General features: G+C 46.2%; 1 protein-coding gene across 37 annotated transcripts in view; it reads right to left on the bottom strand.

Annotated features, from left to right (window-relative positions):
- Positions 1 to 18,972, bottom strand: part of LOC408779 (short stop) — a 75,837-nt gene that overhangs the window by 4,232 nt on the left and 52,633 nt on the right. For 30 of the 37 annotated variants that reach the window (XM_016911620.2, XM_026440300.1, XM_026440308.1 and 27 more), the window contains 13 exons: positions 14,440 to 18,630; positions 14,105 to 14,116; positions 10,895 to 13,025; positions 10,193 to 10,440; positions 9,236 to 9,310; positions 8,668 to 8,839; positions 8,466 to 8,583; positions 8,138 to 8,367; positions 7,901 to 8,018; positions 6,368 to 6,430; positions 4,719 to 4,870; positions 307 to 469; positions 45 to 182 (listed from right to left, as the gene is read on the bottom strand). In XM_016911620.2, the coding sequence (XP_016767109.2) occupies positions 45 to 182; positions 307 to 469; positions 4,719 to 4,870; positions 6,368 to 6,430; positions 7,901 to 8,018; positions 8,138 to 8,367; positions 8,466 to 8,583; positions 8,668 to 8,839; positions 9,236 to 9,310; positions 10,193 to 10,440; positions 10,895 to 13,025; positions 14,105 to 14,116; positions 14,440 to 18,630 (7,811 nt within the window). Of the gene's footprint in view, positions 1 to 44; positions 183 to 306; positions 470 to 1,841; positions 1,904 to 3,128; positions 3,236 to 4,718; positions 4,871 to 6,367; positions 6,431 to 7,900; positions 8,019 to 8,137; positions 8,368 to 8,465; positions 8,584 to 8,667; positions 8,840 to 9,235; positions 9,311 to 10,192; positions 10,441 to 10,894; positions 13,026 to 14,104; positions 14,117 to 14,439; positions 18,631 to 18,972 lie in introns of all 37 variants that reach the window. The other 7 variants (XM_026440324.1, XM_026440325.1, XM_026440309.1 and 4 more) reach the window with 6 other exon arrangements.

Raw genomic sequence — 18,972 nt, 5'->3', positions numbered from 1 at the left:
AAATGCTCAAAGAACGAAATTCACTGTTCGTTGAAATCGCTTACCGGTGCTGTCCAACGATTGAGTGGATCCATATCGACTCGGTGGTTTGCTCCCCTGTCGGGACGCCGGCCTACTTCCGGGCCTGCTGGTCGGTCTGGACGCTGGTCTCGAAGCCGGTCTCGAGGATGGCCGGCTACCTCCTATATAAACAAATTTACGAACGAAAAATTAACAAAATTACATACGAATTCGTTCATCATCAATCCTTAATATATCATTAAGAAGTGAATAATGTTTGAAATATTGTTAAGAAATATGATTTACCAGGTGTCATTGTGCTTCTGTACGGTGTGCTCGATTTCCTTGCAGAGGCAATCTTGAAGGAACTCTCGTTGTCGCTCAGGCTGTCCGGCGTGCCGGCGCTGAGCGAGGAGCGGGATGCCCGCGATTGTCCCATTGGAACGCTTCGCGCGCTTCGCTCCCTCACCTACGCGACATAAAATCGAGCTCTGGTAAACGAACACGGAGGATGACGACGACGATAACGACGAAGAAGAAGAAGACGACGACGATGATGATGATGCGTTCTACTTCAGAGGAGGTAGTGACGCGAACGGATAGAAAAAAAGATAGATAGAGATAGAGAGAAGGAGAGTGGTGTTAGTTGAAACGTTGACGTCGAATCGCGAGGCGGAAGGAAATTCAATTGATTTCGTTTCTTCGAAGGAATTTTGCACGTTCGAGAGCCGACTCTCTCTATTCGTGGTTCGAATAATATGTTGAATAAGAGAAATAGAGAATAAGAGAATAAGAGAAAATTTTCAAGTTAAAATTAGGAGGGAAATAATTTTTTCGATTTTGAATTAATTCTATTTTTTTTAAAAGAGTTTTATAGATCAGAGAAAATATCACGCGAATTTTTTAGTAAATATTTAAATCTCAATTTTGTGACGGATATAACATCTTTCGAAAAATTCGTTTATTTTAATTTAAATCGTTATAAAATTTTTGTAAATTAAACGACTCCGCTTTGGTTCACGATAAGAGTCGATAATGAAAAGTAGAAATTTTGTATATTTTTTTCCCCGCCATATTTGGTTCACAAAACTCGCTACCAAGCGCATATTTCAATCTAGCCACTGATATTCATTTTAAGTTATCTTGTATTATGACATATATATTTCAATCCATTATATTTTGGAGAAATAAGAAATAATAATAATATTCCTAACTTTAATTGACAATTTTTCGATCTTTTGAGCGGTATGTCCTCTTAAAGTCCTTTTTTTCATTTTATAATTTTCATAATTTATCTCCATTATTCGAACCACAACTCGAACGATTCACTTTGGATTTTAATCTAACCAGATTAAATAGCTTCTTTATTTCTTTACTGTATGAACTATATATATAAAATCATTTTAATGTAATAACATTCGTCATTGTAAAATCATCTCGATTGAAAGAGTCGTCGAGCGCAAAGAATTGATTTAAAACAAAAAAATCGTTCCTTCAGCGTCGCGTGTATCCCACGTATCCTTCGCAGGAAGAATAATCCTTTGCGACGAAAATCTTTTTTTTTTTCTATTCATTTCCTGCTCGGTCGTTCGTTTACAACCTTTCAACGCCACCGTGAATTTTTCGTGAATTTAGAAACCGATCGATCTGTCGAAGGAAAGAGTGTTCAGAGAGAAAGACAGAAAAAGAGAGAAAGAGAGAAAGAGAAAAGAAACGGAAAAAAAAAAGATCACGGATGACAGATTGTTCGACGCAGAGAATAAATATTCTTACACCGAGGATGGAGAAAGAGAGAGAGAGAGACAGAGAGATACAGAGAAAAGAGATGCATGCAAACTTACCAGAGGAAGTTGGGACAGATATAGTAGCTTATGATGATTCGAAGTATCTCCGATCAACGCCACTATGCACGCACCAATAATACAGCAATACAGGAGAGATCGTTATGCACAATATCGAGTGTAATTTTCTTACGGTTCACCCGTACACACTAATCCGCGAATACGCGAAAACTATTATTCATATATTGTATATATCATATCGTTTCTCCAACGTTCGGCACTCCCGACCTTCGATCCGGGAACAATTAATCGGGAATATTGTGACAAAATCGAAGACAGAATCATGGACTGACTCGAAATCGAGAGAAAAATTTTCGAGTAGGAACCATCTCCGTCGAACAAGTCGAGGATACCGATCGTTCACGGGGTTTGCAACGGTTGCTCGTCCTTCGATAGAGGGAGAGGGGAAAGAGAAGGATAGGAGCTGTTCGAGAGGCATCGTTCGTTCGATGGGAGATAAAATAAATTCGAGAAGAAGTGACGATAAAATCAGGCGTGGACGAGCGCGTGGATGAAACGAGAAACGAAAGAGAGGAAAAAAAAAGAATAAATCGACCCCCCTCCCTCCCTTCCCGTGCGAATTATTCGAATCGCAAAACGAAAATTATCTTTCTATCGCGTTCGACATGCGCATTTTCGAGTACGTATATATATGCACGCGTCTCTTATACACGTCTCGCGTCTGGACGAAAACTAAAACTACACCAAATTCTAACGCATGCACGGGTATGATTTCTCCGAGTTTCAAAGCTTTGTAGGTATGAGCCGTGGGGTGGAGGGTAGGCGGGCTAAACGACGATCATCGTCGCGATAATCGCGAACGTGCCACGGTTTTTGCAACGGTGGCGACGACAGCATCGCATAATTCGAAGGTAAAGAGCGAGAGAGAAAGAGAGAGAAAAAAACGGTACGAGATATGAACGACCGTTGAGATGGTGAACAACGTTTCCATTGGTCGTGATCGATGCAAAGGGAGGGGGTACACACGTGACAAGCGCACAACTCTACATAGAGTGAGTGAATGACAGAGAGAGAGAGAAATATCACCCAAGAACTAACTAAAAAAAGATAACAGAAAAGGAAAGACAATATAAAACTAAGAAGAGAAAAGAAAAACTGATGGTGATGGAAAGAACAAAGTAAAAGAAAAACAAAAAAGAAAAAGAAGAAATGGTTAAATCGATACAACGGTTATATCGAAACAAACACGCGTATCAATCACATCACACCATCGACAGCAGAGATTAAAAGAGTAGACAGAGTTTTTTTTCTTTTTTTCTTATTTACCCAATGATAAGAGGGGGCGTGCATGTGGAGGGGATACGAGCACGGGAGGTCCTCCTTTTGCCTCAAACTCTCAAAAATCGGCGTCAGCTGGCTCATAAACTCCTCCGCTACACCATAAACGAAAAGTTTAGGAATACACCGGTCTTGTTGTTGCGAGATTACCGTCTTTTTTTTTTCTTTTCTTTTTTTTTTGATCCACGATCGAACGAACGTACGAAAAGCTTTCGATCTTCCCGACACGTTCGATCGAAAGCTCCACCAACGTTCGTTCCTTCCATCGATAACAAAATTATCCAGGTGATCGACGACGGCTACGATCTTTCGAGTCGTCGGATTCGAAAGATTCAAGATTTACAACGATATAAATAATAGACAGATAAATTTAAAAAAAAAAACAGAGGGAAACAAACGATAAAAAAAATATATATATATATAAAAGGAGAGAGAGAGAGAAAAAAAAAAAAGAAGAAATAGAATCTCGTGAAATCGCATCTCCTGAGGTTGAGCTACTCTGTAATCCCCTCGGGCGGGGGCGAGGCGCGCCCGTCGGAAGGGCGTTCGGATTTCCGATTCGTTGCACGATCCGTTGAATGATCCCGAAACGTGAATTTCGAAGGCGCATTCATCGCAGCGTGGCTGCTGCTGGTGGGATCACTGTTGGAGGACATTCGAAATGGAAAACTGAAAATCCAAAAAGGGAATCTCTTGATGGGCGGAGGGATGGAAGGGGGAATGATCGAAAGCGCACTACCTCGAAGGTGCATTGGCTGTATATATATTATATATACACGTAGTACGTATGTATATATATAAGGTAGCGGCTATGGTGCGGCGATTGCTACCGTATCGAAAGCATGGCATGCTCGCATGCGAGGATTGAAAAAAAAAAAGAAAAAAATACGAGAAATAAAAAAAATACGAATTTCCACAGGATCGAAAAGGAAAAAACAAAATAATAATAATCCCTGATTTTTTTTCAGAGTTCAGATCGTTACTTACCTTGATACGAGTGACTGAGATCGGATTGAGATAGCCGAAAGACCAGAGAGAAAGAGAGAGAGAGAGAGAGAGAGAGAGAGAGAGAGAAGAGGACCGGGCAAAGCGAAGAAAAGTCAGAGAGAGAAAGAGAGAGAAAGAGAAAGACGAAAGGATGCGTGCGATCGATATCGAGAACCAAGGAAACTTCGAAAACAACGTGATTCCCTCGTGGTGCATCGATCGGCTTTCCGGATCGAATGAACGATCCAGCATTTGCGTCTATATTTTCCTCGAATCGACCCTGGGCGTGATTCGAGGCACGATGGACAGAAAGAGAGTTTCCAGAACGAGGCCTCGTTCACGTATTCACATTACAAAATTCGTGGATCGAATTGTGATCTCAATTGTAAAATTAAAAAAAAAAAAAAAAAAATCTACGTGAAAGAGGCCTCCAAGTTTTCCCCCCTAGGATCGATCCCCTATAATCTCGTAATTACGTGACGTAAGAGATTCGCGGCAGACTGTTTTTGGAAAAAAATACGATATAATAAAATAAATCGTATAAGATCGATCGAAGGGAAGGAGAAGAATGGTGACACACACATTCGTTACCTTGGTGATGGGTCCGGCACTCGCGGATGAGATATGGGTACGCTGCAACGTGGAGGTAGGGCTCGGCTTCGATCTGAACGCCGTCATTGTCTGGCTGACCCCGTCCGCCAATATGAATTGCTCTCGCAGCTCGATATTCGTTCTTCCCTTGGCTACAGTGTGTTGCGTGCACGCAAGTTAGAAGGAAAGCCGTTACGGGACATGTATTGCGGGGTGGCGAAATAATAAGGGCGGGGGGCGAAGGGCGGGCGCACATGGGCAATGTTTTTTATATATATATATATATAGACAAAGAGAGAGAAAGAAAAAGAGAGAGAGAGAGAAAGAGAGTAACGAGCGTAGAATAAAAAAAAAAAAAAAGAGATGATATGATACAGAAGAGAGCGTGTAATTAATGGATAGCCGAGAGAAATAGCAGAGGAAACATAGTGTGAATCAGCGATCAGAGATAAAGAAGAATATATAAAGCGATCAGAGATACGCAAGAATATGTAAGAGCGGCGTTATATATCGAATATAATCATGCGCGTTATCAAATAGCGTTGGATTATCAAAGAATTTAACAATCGAGTTTTATCGTAGTAAGGTGTTGTGTTATCGTGCAAAGGGAAGATTGAAGTAGAAAGAGAGAAAGAGAGAGTAGAGAATGGTATCATTATACAGTAGTAACAGCGAAGGTTAAACAGTTGTAGCGATTAACGGAGAGGCAATGATAGCAGCGCACGCGGTATGTCATGTGCGAGTGTACAATGGAACAAAAAAAGAAAAAAAAGTACAGTGTTGTATTATATTCCGATGATAGAGAGAGAGTGATGGGTAATTAAAAGGTAAGTAAAATCGCGGTATAATAAACGTCGAAGAATATTTTCTTTTTTTTTTTTTAAAAAACTTTCATTTCGTTCGGATCGATCGAACAACTATGGTTCCCCTTACTTTAACGGCTATTCTCAAACGGTGATGTGAAAAATGATCCGTCAGATGGCATGCGAGTCGCGACGACGTCGAAAGTCAACTATTTCGACTCGTTTAAGAACGCGTGTCAAACTCTCGCCCATGCCCATCGCGTTTTCCGATTAATACACAATGAGAGCCGAGTTTCGACGACGTCGTTTAAGTAAGAGATTGAACGAAATGTCTCGTTACACGCGGGTAAAAAAGAAAATCGACACGACGGTCATGAAATGGATCTCGTACATCTTTTGCCGTGTGATGAAAGGAGGAAAATGACTCGTGAAAGGTTAGTAGATACGATGCTTAATTTAATCGATCGATTAAAAGTAAAAAAAAAGAAAAAAATCTACGCGAGCTCCTTTTTCAAAAGATTCTCTGTTAGAACGAAAAACTCGAAAACAACTTGTCTTGCATGCCAGTACTTTAATTAAATACACACGCGAAAAAACAAACCAACAGATACGCAAGAAAAAAACTTGGAACTCGTTGCGGGAAAGCAAACGTACGTAACACATGTACAAAAAAAGACACGTACCATGCAGGATATAACGTTCATTTCGTGGCCAGTACGAGGTAACTTTTATACGCAAAAATTTTTCGCAATTTGTTCTCTCACGAAAAAAGAAGAGAGAGAAAGAGAGTGAAATAGAACGCACGGGCCACGAATTGCAATTATTCCCATATAAAAAGATTCTCACCGAGCGGACACCAACCCTCGTGTTGTTCCGGTTTGTTAGGGTCCGGTATCGGCATTAGAAAAACTTGACGAGTTAATTACGATTTGAGGACTTTGAACTGGTCCATTTATTAATTTATTTAATATAAAATATTACGAAGGCATGCAATTATATCCAATAAACTCGATGCGTGATTGAAAAAAAAATGTACACGTAATAATAATAATGTCGGAGTGGGGATAATGAAACGTCGAGATAAAATTGTGCTTAATAACGATGGTTTCGATGGAGAGCGGGGACGGACAATTGTTATTCGGTCGAGAGGGAATTGGCAGAGGTGATTCGATATTTCGGTTTCCACGTTTAGTAAACTGATGCGTACATGATTAATGACAAGCGAATTCTCCCTGAATTACGAAAATTCACATCCACGATCCGTTATGACATATATATAACCGAACGATCGAGTTCCACGAACTTGCTTTGCAAAACAAGGATGACGTACAACGGAATGGCTAACTGGGCAAAAATTGCAATAATAATAATAATAATAAAAACAAAGAAGTTCAAAAATTAATTCGTGGAACGATGATTCGTTCGTGATGGTTGCGGGGGTTAATGATCAAGCTGAAACGAAAACCTAGCGAAAATACTTAGGTGAAAAATATTACACGCGAAGAGGAGGTTGCAACTAACGAGCACACGCTTTCTTCTTATGCTCGTATACACGATGTTAAAATATACTCGTTGCGGTTAATGATTAGTCACGCTCACACTTTATACCTCAGGAGCTGAGATCGTACACGTATACTAAATGTAGGTGAATACATATATACATATATATATGTATATGTATATGTATATCACCAACAAAAATGCGACGTAATGAAGAGAAAATGAATGATCACGCGAGAAAGAGAGTCGATGAGGGTTCGTTAGTGAGACAATTTGATGAATGAAATTTTTTTTTTTTTTTTTTTTTCTTTTAGTTGATATTAATTTTCAATGATCGCGATAATACGAGATGTTTGTTTATTAACCGAGGCAGCGGAAAGCGATTGAATTTGCATTTCTTTCCCTTCTCTTTGGTTTTTAGTTAACGGAGCAAAACGCAAACAACAAAACTCAGAGTAAGAAGCATATGTTAACGTTAGTAAAGAGTTATCTTCAAATCAAGAAAAACAAAAAACAAACGATTAATTCAATCCCACACGCGTTGCTCAGTCGATAAAGAAAACGCGTTTAGCTGCCTCATTGGATGGGGACAAGGGGTTGGGGGACGGTGAAATTTCATTTTTTCTTTTCTTTTTTGAATCGAGAACCGGTCCATTAATATCGCGTTCAAAGGGAAGACGAAACGGAAAAAAAAATTTAAAGATGTACTAATTGTTACGGTAAAAAAAAAAGTCATTCAAAATTGGACTAATTTCGAACTCATCGATTCCGACAGAAATATCATATATATATACATATATATATTATATATATATATATAGAACGGTAACGGAGTAGAGAGAAAGAAAATTAGATAGAATAAATGGATGAAACACTTACCGCGGCAAGGATCATTTTTTAATAAAAATTCGTCCAAAGCTACCCAACCACCACCGACTCGTACCATTACGGTCGATCGTAGAATTCGTACCAATCGCAACTTTTGACTGTCTCCAAACTGTAAGAAAGCGAAAGAAAAATATTTGAAATTAAAATAACGAACAATAATATATATATATAATAATAATAATTTAATAATCGTAAAATGAAAATCAATTTTCAGATATATCCGTATACCCTATATTTTCCTTCGCCAACTTGGAACACGCGGAATTTCTGTCGGCAAGTACAGAGCATCACCAATCGTTTCACTTCATCGTGGATCTTGTCCGTATCATTGTACGTCCTACGTTCTTCCCAATCTGGTCTCAAAGCTGCGATGAACTCCTTCCAATCTATTAATCCTTCGCCGTGTTGGTCAAACAGGTCCGCGACTGCTCCCATTTCTAACCTCGAAGTCTCAAATTCTACGTAAAAATGGATTGTATCAATTTAACTTGTTCAATTTTGTCGTTTAAAAATTTTCAATCAATTAAATTTACAAGAAAGTAAAGTTAAAACTCACTGGTGTTCATGATTCCTTGGATGAAATCCTCGCGTGGGATCAGACCGTCGTTGTTCTTATCCATCTTTCTGAAGAGATCCGTTAATCTTGATTTCTTGTGATTCATGAACTTCAGGAACTGAAGTAACGAGAGAAGAAAAAAAGAAATGGTTAATTTGGATAAAAAATTAAAAAATAACAACAATCTTTATCGTGTCCTTACCCTCTTGCGCCAATCTTCCCAACTAAAGTTCGCGACTCGGTCCAACTCCTGTATGTAATTATATTTATCCTGTAGACGGCGTTGACGTTCCCAGGCCAACATCCAAACGTGTCTCCATCTATCCCACAAAAGTTTCACTCTCGGGCTACGGAACTCGGGTTCAGCGCCTTTGCTATACATGGAACAAAAAATTGCGTCAACACGTTTCTCGCTTTCTCGCCATCATACGAGAATGAGATGTTGTTACGTATAAACAAAGCATGAGAGGCGAAGAAAGTGTATGAACGATGGAAAAAAAAAAAAAGGAAACTTTTATTCTCGTCATAACGTGATAAATAATTTCTCGAAACTTTGACGGATGAAAGAAAAGGAAACGAGAACAAAGAGAGAAAGAGAAAGAAAGAAAGAACAAACGATAAATTCACCAATGGAAGTAAATTGAATCGTAAGTAATTTGATCGATAAAAAAACCGCGAAGAAAGATAAATGAAAGAAAGAAGTGTTAAAAGGGATTAAAAGCGAAGCACTGATTAGAAAGAGTGGAAGTAAGGATGTGGATGTGACGAACCTTCCTTTAGGTGGGAAGCGTGGGCCGATGTGCGGCAACGAATCGGGCGTTCTCTCACGACCTGGGCTGGCTCGGCTAAACAGGAACATGCGTCACATCACTCGACAACTTCTCTACCGGATACTCGCGGAACTAAACGAAATCGTGCATCGAAGTCGATCGTGCGTCCAATCATCGATCGAATTCCTCGAATTTTCTCGTCGAACGAGCAAACGGGAAAACAGGGGGAAAGGAAAGGAGAATAGGCCGCGAATTACAGATATAATACGAAATTCCAACGTGATAATTACATTGTGTATTGTACGTATATCTTATAGCAGCCTATTCTCGATACGTTCGTAAAGTGTACGCGTCTTGCTTCGACTCGCGTTTTGTTTCATTCAAATTTAAAGATTACACGCTATATATCACATAACCATGCTGTGAAACACTACGAAACGAAACAACCGATCGGATTTTATTATTTTTCTTTTTTTTCTCCCCGTTTTACTCGCCTGAACGCACCTTTCCGTCGATTCCAACTGTCCCCTCACAGTGCGTGGACGCCTGCGCTTGACTCGTTAACAAAAAATCTTTCACGCAGAGACAGAGAGATTAAAAGAAAAAAAAAAATAAATAAATAAATATACAATTGAAAGAAGAAGAAGAAGAGTATCAAACACATGCACGGGCAAGTGTAACTTTTCAAACGACAAAGCGTACGCAAACGAAAAACAAACGGAAAAAAAAAAAAAGAAGGAAGAGAGTTATATTCGATTATTCGGTTATTATAACATCGAAGAGAAGCGGATCGGCGAGTATCGTTCTTTCTTTTTTCTTTTTTTTTTTTTTCTTGCTTTTCATCTACCTCGAACGAGCAGTTGAACTAGCGCGATCCTTGATGGGTTCGCTAAAAAATTGGAACTAAAAAAAAAAAAAACGGAAAAAAAAGAAGGAAGGAAAGAAACGTGAACGTACGTTGGCGCGGGCGACTTAGCCTTCGTTATCTTCTTCGTGTCTTTCGCGGATTTGATCTGCCTCGCTTTGCACACGCGATCGACCTCGTCCTGTCTACGACTCGTGCTCTCCATGAACTCCCTATGCTCCCCGATCAACATTTCCAGAGTGGCTTTGTCGTCCGGCAGTGGCTCGGCCTCGAGCGCGTTCAGCGTGTTCTCCAACCCTTCCAACCACGACAACAACTCCTCCAAAAGATTGTCGAGGTCCTGCAAGGAAACAATATATATAGTAATATAATATAATATAAATATATATAATAAAACATATAAATAATATAATATAAATATATATAATAAAATATATATATAATATAAATAATATAATATAAATATATATAATAAAATATATATATAATATAATATATATATTTATATTTATAATATAATATATATATTATTTATATATTATTTATATTTATAATATAATATATATATTATTTATATATTATTTATATAAATAATATATATAATAATATAATATAATATAAATATATATAATAAAATATATATATAATATAAATAATATATATATTTATATTTATAATATAATATATATATTTAAATAATATATATAATAATATAATAACAAATAAAAACGAAATGAAACCAAGGAAGAAGAAGAAGAAGAAGAAATACAAAATTCACGGAATTTAATAATAACCTGAAGTCCGCGCATGTGGTTCTCGAGCCTCTGATTCCTCTGCTGGGCCCACGTGGACACCTCCTCCCACCTCGATTGGATGATAGTTATCCAATGCTTGATGACGAGGGCGCCGTCGGGATGCGCCTTGGCGAGGATCGCGTGCGCCAGCTCCAACGTCTGCTCCTTCTCCACCTCTTTCGCCCTCAGTTCCCTCAGGAACTTCTCGTGCTCCATCAACTGGTTCCTGCTCTCCTGCTCGTCCTCGGGCAGCTGGCCGGCGAACCTCAGCTTCATCTCGGCGTCGCTCAGCCACTCGAGAAGCACGTGGACGGCCTTGTGCAGCCGCTCCGCCTCCCTGAGGGCCGCCTCCAGCCGGCCGGTCTTGTCCGAGGACAGCCTGGTCACCGCGTCCCATAAGTCGTTCAACTCGGCCAGCTGGGAGCCGATCGCCGCCGCGTCGTCCTGGGTCGCCTTGTCGAGCAGCTCGCGCCCCGTTCTGATCACGGACTCCATCTGGGTCGCCCTCGACTCGAGATCCTTCTCGAACGTTTTGTGCTGCTCGACCAAGTTCATCACCGTGTCGAGGTCGCCGAAAAGCGGACCCGTGTTGGCCAACTGCTTCTCGGACTTGAGCAGCCACTCGAGCAACGCCTGGACCGCGTCCTTGAACTGGCCGGAGAACAGCAACGCCTCCTCGAGCCTCCTCTGCCTGTCCACGCACTTGCCGCACACGGTCGTCCACTTGTTCTTCAACTCGTTCAACAACTCCTTCAACGCTGCCTCGTCGCTCTTCGGCGCCTTGTCCTTCAACGATTTCCCGTTCTTCATCGCTGTGTCGTACGCGCCTTGCTTCGCGCTCAACGCCTTCTGCAACTCCCTGTGCTTGTTCAGCCTGGCCTTGATCCTCTCCGGATCGTTGCCGCCTAGCCCGGCCCCGTCCCCGGCCACCTCGTCCAAGATCCTCTCCGTTTCGTCGAGCCAATTCATCAGGCTTGACCAAGCGTCGTGGAACTCCCTAGCCTCCTTGTAACCGTGATCCAACGCCCTCGTCCTCTCGGCCGACTTCGAGACGACCCTCTCCCACCTGTGCTGCACGCTTATCAACAAGTTTTTGATCAGTATCACGTCCTGCTTCTGGGAGAAGTACTTGAGATGGGTCCCCTTCTTGTCGAGGTTCAGCATCGTCTCGCGGTGCACGCCCACGTCCTTCTGGAACGACTTGTGCTCCTCTATCTGGCCGAGGATCGTCTCCATCACCCTCGAGACGGGCTTCAAGTTCGTGAGTATCTTCTCCGCGTTGGTCAACCAGTCGACGAAAGCTTGGAGGGCGTCGTGGAACTCGGTCGCCTCCCTCAGCGCGATCTCGAGCTTGATCTTCTTGTCGTTGGCGCGCGCCGTCACGTTGTCCCAACGCTGCTTCAACGTCTTCAAGTTGTGGCTCAATCCCCCGGCGCTGCTCGAGTCCGCCCGCTTCAGGTACTCCTGACCTTGTTGAAGAACCGTCTCCACCTTGCCTTGACTCTGCTCCAACTCTTTGTACACCTCCATGAAACGCTCCAGCTGCTCGGTGGCCGTCTCCGGTAAACCGCCGACCGGTTTCGAGGCGACGATGGTGTTGTCCACGTCGCCCAGCCACGACAACAGATCCTGGATCTCGGCCGTGAACGACTGCGCCTCCCTCAGGGCGTCCTCCAACTCCCGCTGACGGTCGGCCGCGCGTTGCAGCAGATCGCGCCAACGGCGATTCAACGTGCCGAGCTTCTCGGCGGTGGTCGACGCCTCGGCGGTCCCCTTCCCGTCCTCGATCAATTGCCTGCCCGCGTCGTTCAACGTGTCCACGCTCGTCTGGTGGGCCTGGATATCGTTCACCAACACCTTCAGCTTGGCGAGCTCCACCTCGATCACCTGAGGATCACCGGCGACCGCCTTCAAGTTGTCCAACGTGTCGTCCGTCTTCTCGATCCACACCAACAACTCGTCCAACGCGTGTTGGAACTGGCCGAGGCGGAGCAACGCGTTCTCGAGCAACCTCTGCCTCTCCACGAGACCCCGAAGCAATCCGTCCCATCGTTTGTTCACCGCGCCCAACGGCTCCTTTATGGCAGCAGCTTGCTCAGACGACGTCCTCTCCGTCAACTCGGCGGCTTGTCTGCAATCGTGGCGGAGAAATAAATCTCTGCGCGATCCCTCGAGTCCGACGAACCGTGTACGTCGTTGTTGCGACTCACACCAGTGAGTGTGAGAAAGCGTGTTTAATGTCCGACGATATCTACTTGGGAGAGAGGATCGATACGGGGGAATCGGGCAAGGAGTTACTCTATAGTCGTCGAAGTCTCTGCAGAGATGTTTTATAAAAAAATTATTCGATTCGTGGATATGGAAAGAGACCTCGAAGGGAATAGAGTAATTCCTTGTTAACGATTATAAAAAAAAAAAAAAAAAGGAACGTCGCGATTGTCAAGTTCAATGTTCGCCGATGGAAAAAAGTCTGGCGGTTGTAATAGGTGTTTGTCGCGGGTATTAATCCGATTGCGTCAGAGAGGAGCAATAAAAACGACGATCATCGAGATTTAATTATTTTATAAACGCATCGTAAAATAATTTTCAATACTCGAGTTATAGCTCTTTCGGTATCGCATTCGATATAATTTAACAATTTTATAAACGTAATTTCCTATTGAAGTCGTAAAACGATTCTTTTTACGATTTTAAATATTCGAATTATTATAGCTACTGCGCGGCGCGTGGTGTCGACGAAGCGTGTAAAGCGAAGATAAGACGGTCCAACCGAAGGACTCGTCTTGCCCCTCCACCATCCGCAGCGAGACTTTTTTCCAACGGCGAACTATATGTATATACCTACGGTACAATACGTGTAAGTAGAACAGGCACGTCACGAGCCAGGCAACAGCCAAGGCAGACATGCAGGGCAAGGTACATTACAATACGTTCACCGACCACTGTTCGAGTTCCAACGGACAATGTTAAAGGAAATCCAACAACTCATTCGATCTTAACTGGTGATGATGTGTTACGGATTATATTATACAATTAAAAGGGGGGGTATGGGGTATATAACCTGTGGCATTCCAGTAATCTGGATCTATTATATATATATATATGTATGTATATCTCGAAGGTTACAAATCGAGGGTATATAATAATAACAAGAGTGTAAGCCATGCTCTAACTACATACTGTTACAACAACAGAGAGAGGTTGACTTGCCTTGTCAGACTCCTATGCGTTCAGGAAACACCGGCGCGGAAAAAACAAAAATTGGGATTAGAATCTCGTTGTTTAGACACGTGGAGAGAGAGAGAGACCGGGCGCGGAGGGGGGGGGGGGGCTTTCGCACAAAGATGGAAGGTCGACGCGAACTAATAAACACTAATAAAGTAGAGTGGACGAGCAAAATCTTGTCGATTGAAATAATTGGTTGGATATAATCTCGCGGAAATTATTGTAATTATATATTTTTCTCGACTCTCGGCAAATTCGGCAAAGGGGAGGACGGAATTAAATTACGCGAGTGAGAAGAAATCGGAGAGAATCGACCTTACCTGTTGAGAGCCTCGACCTTGACCATGTGAGGATCTACTTCCGCTTTGAAATTGGCCAATTGTTTGATCTGTTTCTTAACCTCGTCGATGTCGCTGCCGAGGGGGCCCATGCGGGCGAATTTCTCCTCGGCCTCCTCCAAAAACTCGAGAAGATTCTGCAACGTCTCGTGGAACTCCATAGCTTTCTCCATCGCGTCGATCAGGTTCTCCTCCCGCCTCGCGTACAAAGCGGTCACGTTGTCCCACGCTTGGTCCAAGTCCTCGATGTGCTTCCTCACCTCAGGTTTGTCCGGCTCACCGCACAGGCCCATCAACTCGTGGCCGGAGGCGCGCACCTGTTCCACGTCCGGCTTCGTCTGATCGATCTCGTGCCTGATCTCCTGCAGGGCGACCTGCTGCTGCTGTATGGCAGCCGGTTGCGCGGCGGGCGGCGCCTGGCCGGCGAGCGCGTCCTGCAACTCTCGCAGAGTGGACATCACGCCGTTCAGCTCGGACCAGAATTTCTCCGCGATTTGAAGGGCGTCGTCGAGGGTGTGGCTTCGGTCGGTGGTCGACTTTTGCACGTCGGCCCACAACTTGTTCAACTTCTCCAACTTCCGTTTGATGTCCTTGACGGCCGGATCGGCCCTGTTCCCGGCCTTGCTGATCACGTCGTCGGCCGCCCTCTTCACGGCCGCGTACGCCTCGGACCTCTGCGCCAACTCGTCGATCAGGGCCGAGTTCTCCTCCATTTGGTCCCTCAACCGGCCCGGATGGGCGCTGATCGGCTCGGCCCCGTTCACTTGGTCGGCCGTGGACGAGAGGGCGCGCAGCATTCCCTCCAACTTGTCCGAGAACTGCGACGACTCTTGGAGCGCCTGCTCCAACGTTTGCTGCCTGCTTCGAAGTTCCGCCCTGAGGGCCGCGTACCGAGCCGTGTCCGCCTCCAGGATGTCCTGTATCTTCATACCTTCCTCCTCGTTGCACAGTTTGATCAAAGCCTCGCCGGTCTTGTTCAACTTCTCGACCAGCGGTTTGTGCTCGTTTATGCTCTGCACGAGGAGCTCGTTCTTGTCCTGCTGGGCGACTATCAGGTCGGGCCTGAGCGCGGGCATCGGAAGCATGGCCACCTGTTGCTCCGCCTCCTCCAGCCAGCTCACCAATCCCACGTGGGTGTCGCGCAGATGCTCGGCCAACGGCAACGCTTGCTCCAAGGCGCCTAGCCTGTCCGCAGACAGCCCCGACACGATCTCCATCGTCTCCCTCAGGTCCTCCATGTTCTCCCTGATCGTGGACGTGTCCTCGTGCCGGCTGTTCTCCCTGATCACCTTCTTCGCCGTCGAGATCACGTCCCTGACCCGGCCCTTCTGGCTCGAGATGTCGTCGTTCAACGCCTTGTGCTCCTTCAATTGAACCCTGATGATCTCCGGCTCGCTGCTCGGCGGCTCCGCCTCCCTCAGCTGATTGTCCACCTCGCGGAACCATTCCAGCAGGTCGTCGATGTCCCCTATCACCTCGAGGGAGCGCTGCTTGCTCAACTGTATCCTCTCAGCCTTGCGCTGAATCTGCTCAGCTATAGCGTCGAACCTTCTGTTGTCCCTGGTGACCAACGCCTCGATCGTGGCCGCCCCCTCGCCCGGCGACAGTTGGGACAGCTGGGGGCCCACTGCGTTTATCTTGTCGAGGACGGGCCTGTACTCGGATATCTCCATCTCGAGGCGCACTATCTCGTCCTCGCGCGGCTCGGCCGACTGCAGCGCGGACTCGGCCGCCTGCATCCAATCCATCAGCCGATTGTGATTGTCGTGGAACTGCTGGACGAGGGGCAACGACTCCTGCGCGTGCTTCAACAGATCCGAGCCTCGGCTCACCAGGTCGTTGAAGCGTCGTTGCAACGAGTCGAGCTTGTCCTTCAACTGAAGCGCCTCGTCGCTCGATATGTGCTTCATCAGCTCGAGGCCGGCGTCCGTCGTGCTGTCCACCTCGGTTTGACGGCTCGACACCTCCTCGGTCAGATCGGCCAGGTCCTCCATCTGCTGGAGCAGCTTCTCCGTGTGCACCGCCAACACCCTGTACTTGGACAATCTGATCTCCATCCCCTCCATCCACGCTTGAAGCTCCTGGTAGCTCAGCACCAGGTGGCGCAGGCCTTGCCTCGACCGTTGCAGCAAACCGCCAAGCGACTCGGAACGCTCCACCAGCGCCGCGTACCTGTCGGCCGCGTCCTGAAGCTTGTCGGCCAGCGCGGCAGCCTCGTCCTCGCCCACCAACGCCATCAGTTGGCTCGCTATCTCGGTCAGCTCGCTGAAGTCGGGCTTCCTCGACAGTATATCCTCGTGCAGGGCGTCGTGCTCGGTCACCCGTTGCTGGATCTTCTCCTCGTCGGTCGGCACCAGTTCCATGTCCCTCACCCGTTTCTCCGTCTTGTCCAACCAGATCGAGAGAGGGATCAGCTTGTCCTGGAACTGTTTCGCGACGCCCATCGCTTGCTCCAGCGCCTCCATCCGCTCGGCCGCGCTCTCCGTCAGATTGTCGAACCTGCCCACCAACTCCTTCAACTGTTTCTCGATAGTCTTGCGCTCCTTGGGGTCTGCCCCCCCGGCCACCTCCTGCCCCATGTTGTACAACGAGGACATGGAGTTTTGCCTGTCCATCAGCATCTTCTTGAGGAACTTCTGGCCCTGCAGCTGCGCCTTGATCACCTTGTAGTCCGAGGAAGGTGGCTTCTGATTCGAGACCATCTCCTCCGTGTCCGCCAACCACTTCTGCAAACCGTCCAACGCCTCCTGAAACTTGCCCGACTGGAGCAGCCCCACGTCCAGCCTACGATCCCTCTCGTTCAGCTTCTCCTTCAGATCGTTCCACCTCTCGTTCATCCTCTCCAACTCCCTCTCGATGTTGGCCGTGTTCACGTCGCGGCCTGCGGTCTGGATCAACGCCTGGCCGGCCCCGTTGCAGTCGTCCACCGAGCGCGCCAACGGCTCTATCCTCTCCCCCTTCAGCACCCTGAAGTTCTCCTGCTGCGCCTTTATCGTCTCCACCTCGGAGCCGACCGGCTTCAACCGCCTCACCCGCTCGCCCGCCTCCTCGATCCCCGCCATCACGGCCCCGTGCATCCGATGGAACTCCTGCAGCTTGTCCAGGGTGGACGAGAGCTCGTTGTGGCGCTCGCGCGACCGCTCGTCCAGCCTGCCCACCTGCCGCTTCAACTGCTCCACCTGCTCCCCGACCGCCGTCCCCTCGACCGACACGCCGTGCTCGGCCAACCGCTCTCCCAACCCCTCCACGCTCGTCACCTCCTCGTACAGCCGGCCCACCTTGGCCATCGCCCTCCCCGTCTCCTCCATCTGCGCCCTCAGCGCCTTCACCTCCCTGCTCGACGCCCTCATCGAGTCCAGCTCCTTCTCGACCAAAGCCGCCTGCTGCCCCACCGCCTTGGCCCGCTCGTAGAACTGGCCCACGGCCGCCGCGGCCCTCTCCAGCCCGCCGTACCTCTCCTCCAGCCGCGACCTCAGCTCGTCGGCCCGCGCCGCCAGCTCCTCGGCCTCGTCCCGAAGACGGGACGCGTCGTCGTCCACCGCGGCTCCGCCTCCTCCTTGCTCGTTCACCAGGTCGAGGGAGCGCAGCAGCGCCTCGAGGCTCGACCTCACGTTCTCCACGAGGCGCTCGTTGCCCGACACCTCCTTGCTCAACGCCTTTATCTTGGCCAGCTGTTCCTCCACCTGTTTCGGCTCGGCCGCCGTCGCCTCGGACACCGCCCTCTTCACCTTCGGCTCCATCTCCCTCAGCCAACTCCTCGCCTTCTCCACGCACTCGCGGTAGTCCCTCTGCTTGCCTCCAACGCCGGACAGCTTGTCGGAGAGGAGGTTGGCGCGGGTGAGCAGGTCCTTGTAGCGGGAGGAGACGAGGCTCACCTCGCCACGGACGGGAGAATCGTCGGGGGGGATGGACTCCTTGGCGGGTAGCGGGTGGGGGAGGCCGGCGCGGAACTCGTTCAACGCGTGCAGGAACTCTTTCCCCTCGTCGGCGAACTTTTGCGCGGCCATCGTGATGAAACGCAGGTCCGCCTGGTGGGCTATCACGTCGCTTATGAAGTCGCGCGTCGAATCCGTGCTCGCGTGCAGTCTGTTCAGGTCGGATAACGAGTGTTCTTTCTTCTCAAGGATTCTTCTGGCGCTGTCCAGCCAGTGAGAGAACGTCGATAATTCGTTCCTTGAAGGAGGGAAGGGAGAATTAGATATTTGATTTATGTGTGATGTTAAGTTAATGTTTGTCGAGTTGAAAATTATGTAAATTGGTCTAAAAATTATTATTAATTATATTGAGATATGTATAATTTTAAACAACGTTAAGTATTAAATATTTTCTAGTTGTAACTAAAATTATTTGAAATGAATAAGTTAAAAATATTGTAGTATATATTATAAATTATTTGAAATGAATAAGAAAATTTTTCCAATAATTAAATTAAGTATTGGAAAATAAATTATTTTAAAAAAAAAACTCTCTATAATTAAAGCTTTCGAATAATAAATTTTCTATAAATTAATCTAA

This window comes from Apis mellifera, linkage group LG4 (assembly GCF_003254395.2).
Source record: "Apis mellifera strain DH4 linkage group LG4, Amel_HAv3.1, whole genome shotgun sequence".
Taxonomy (NCBI): domain Eukaryota; kingdom Metazoa; phylum Arthropoda; class Insecta; order Hymenoptera; family Apidae; genus Apis; species Apis mellifera.
This window is presented reverse-complemented; position numbering and strand designations above follow the sequence as displayed.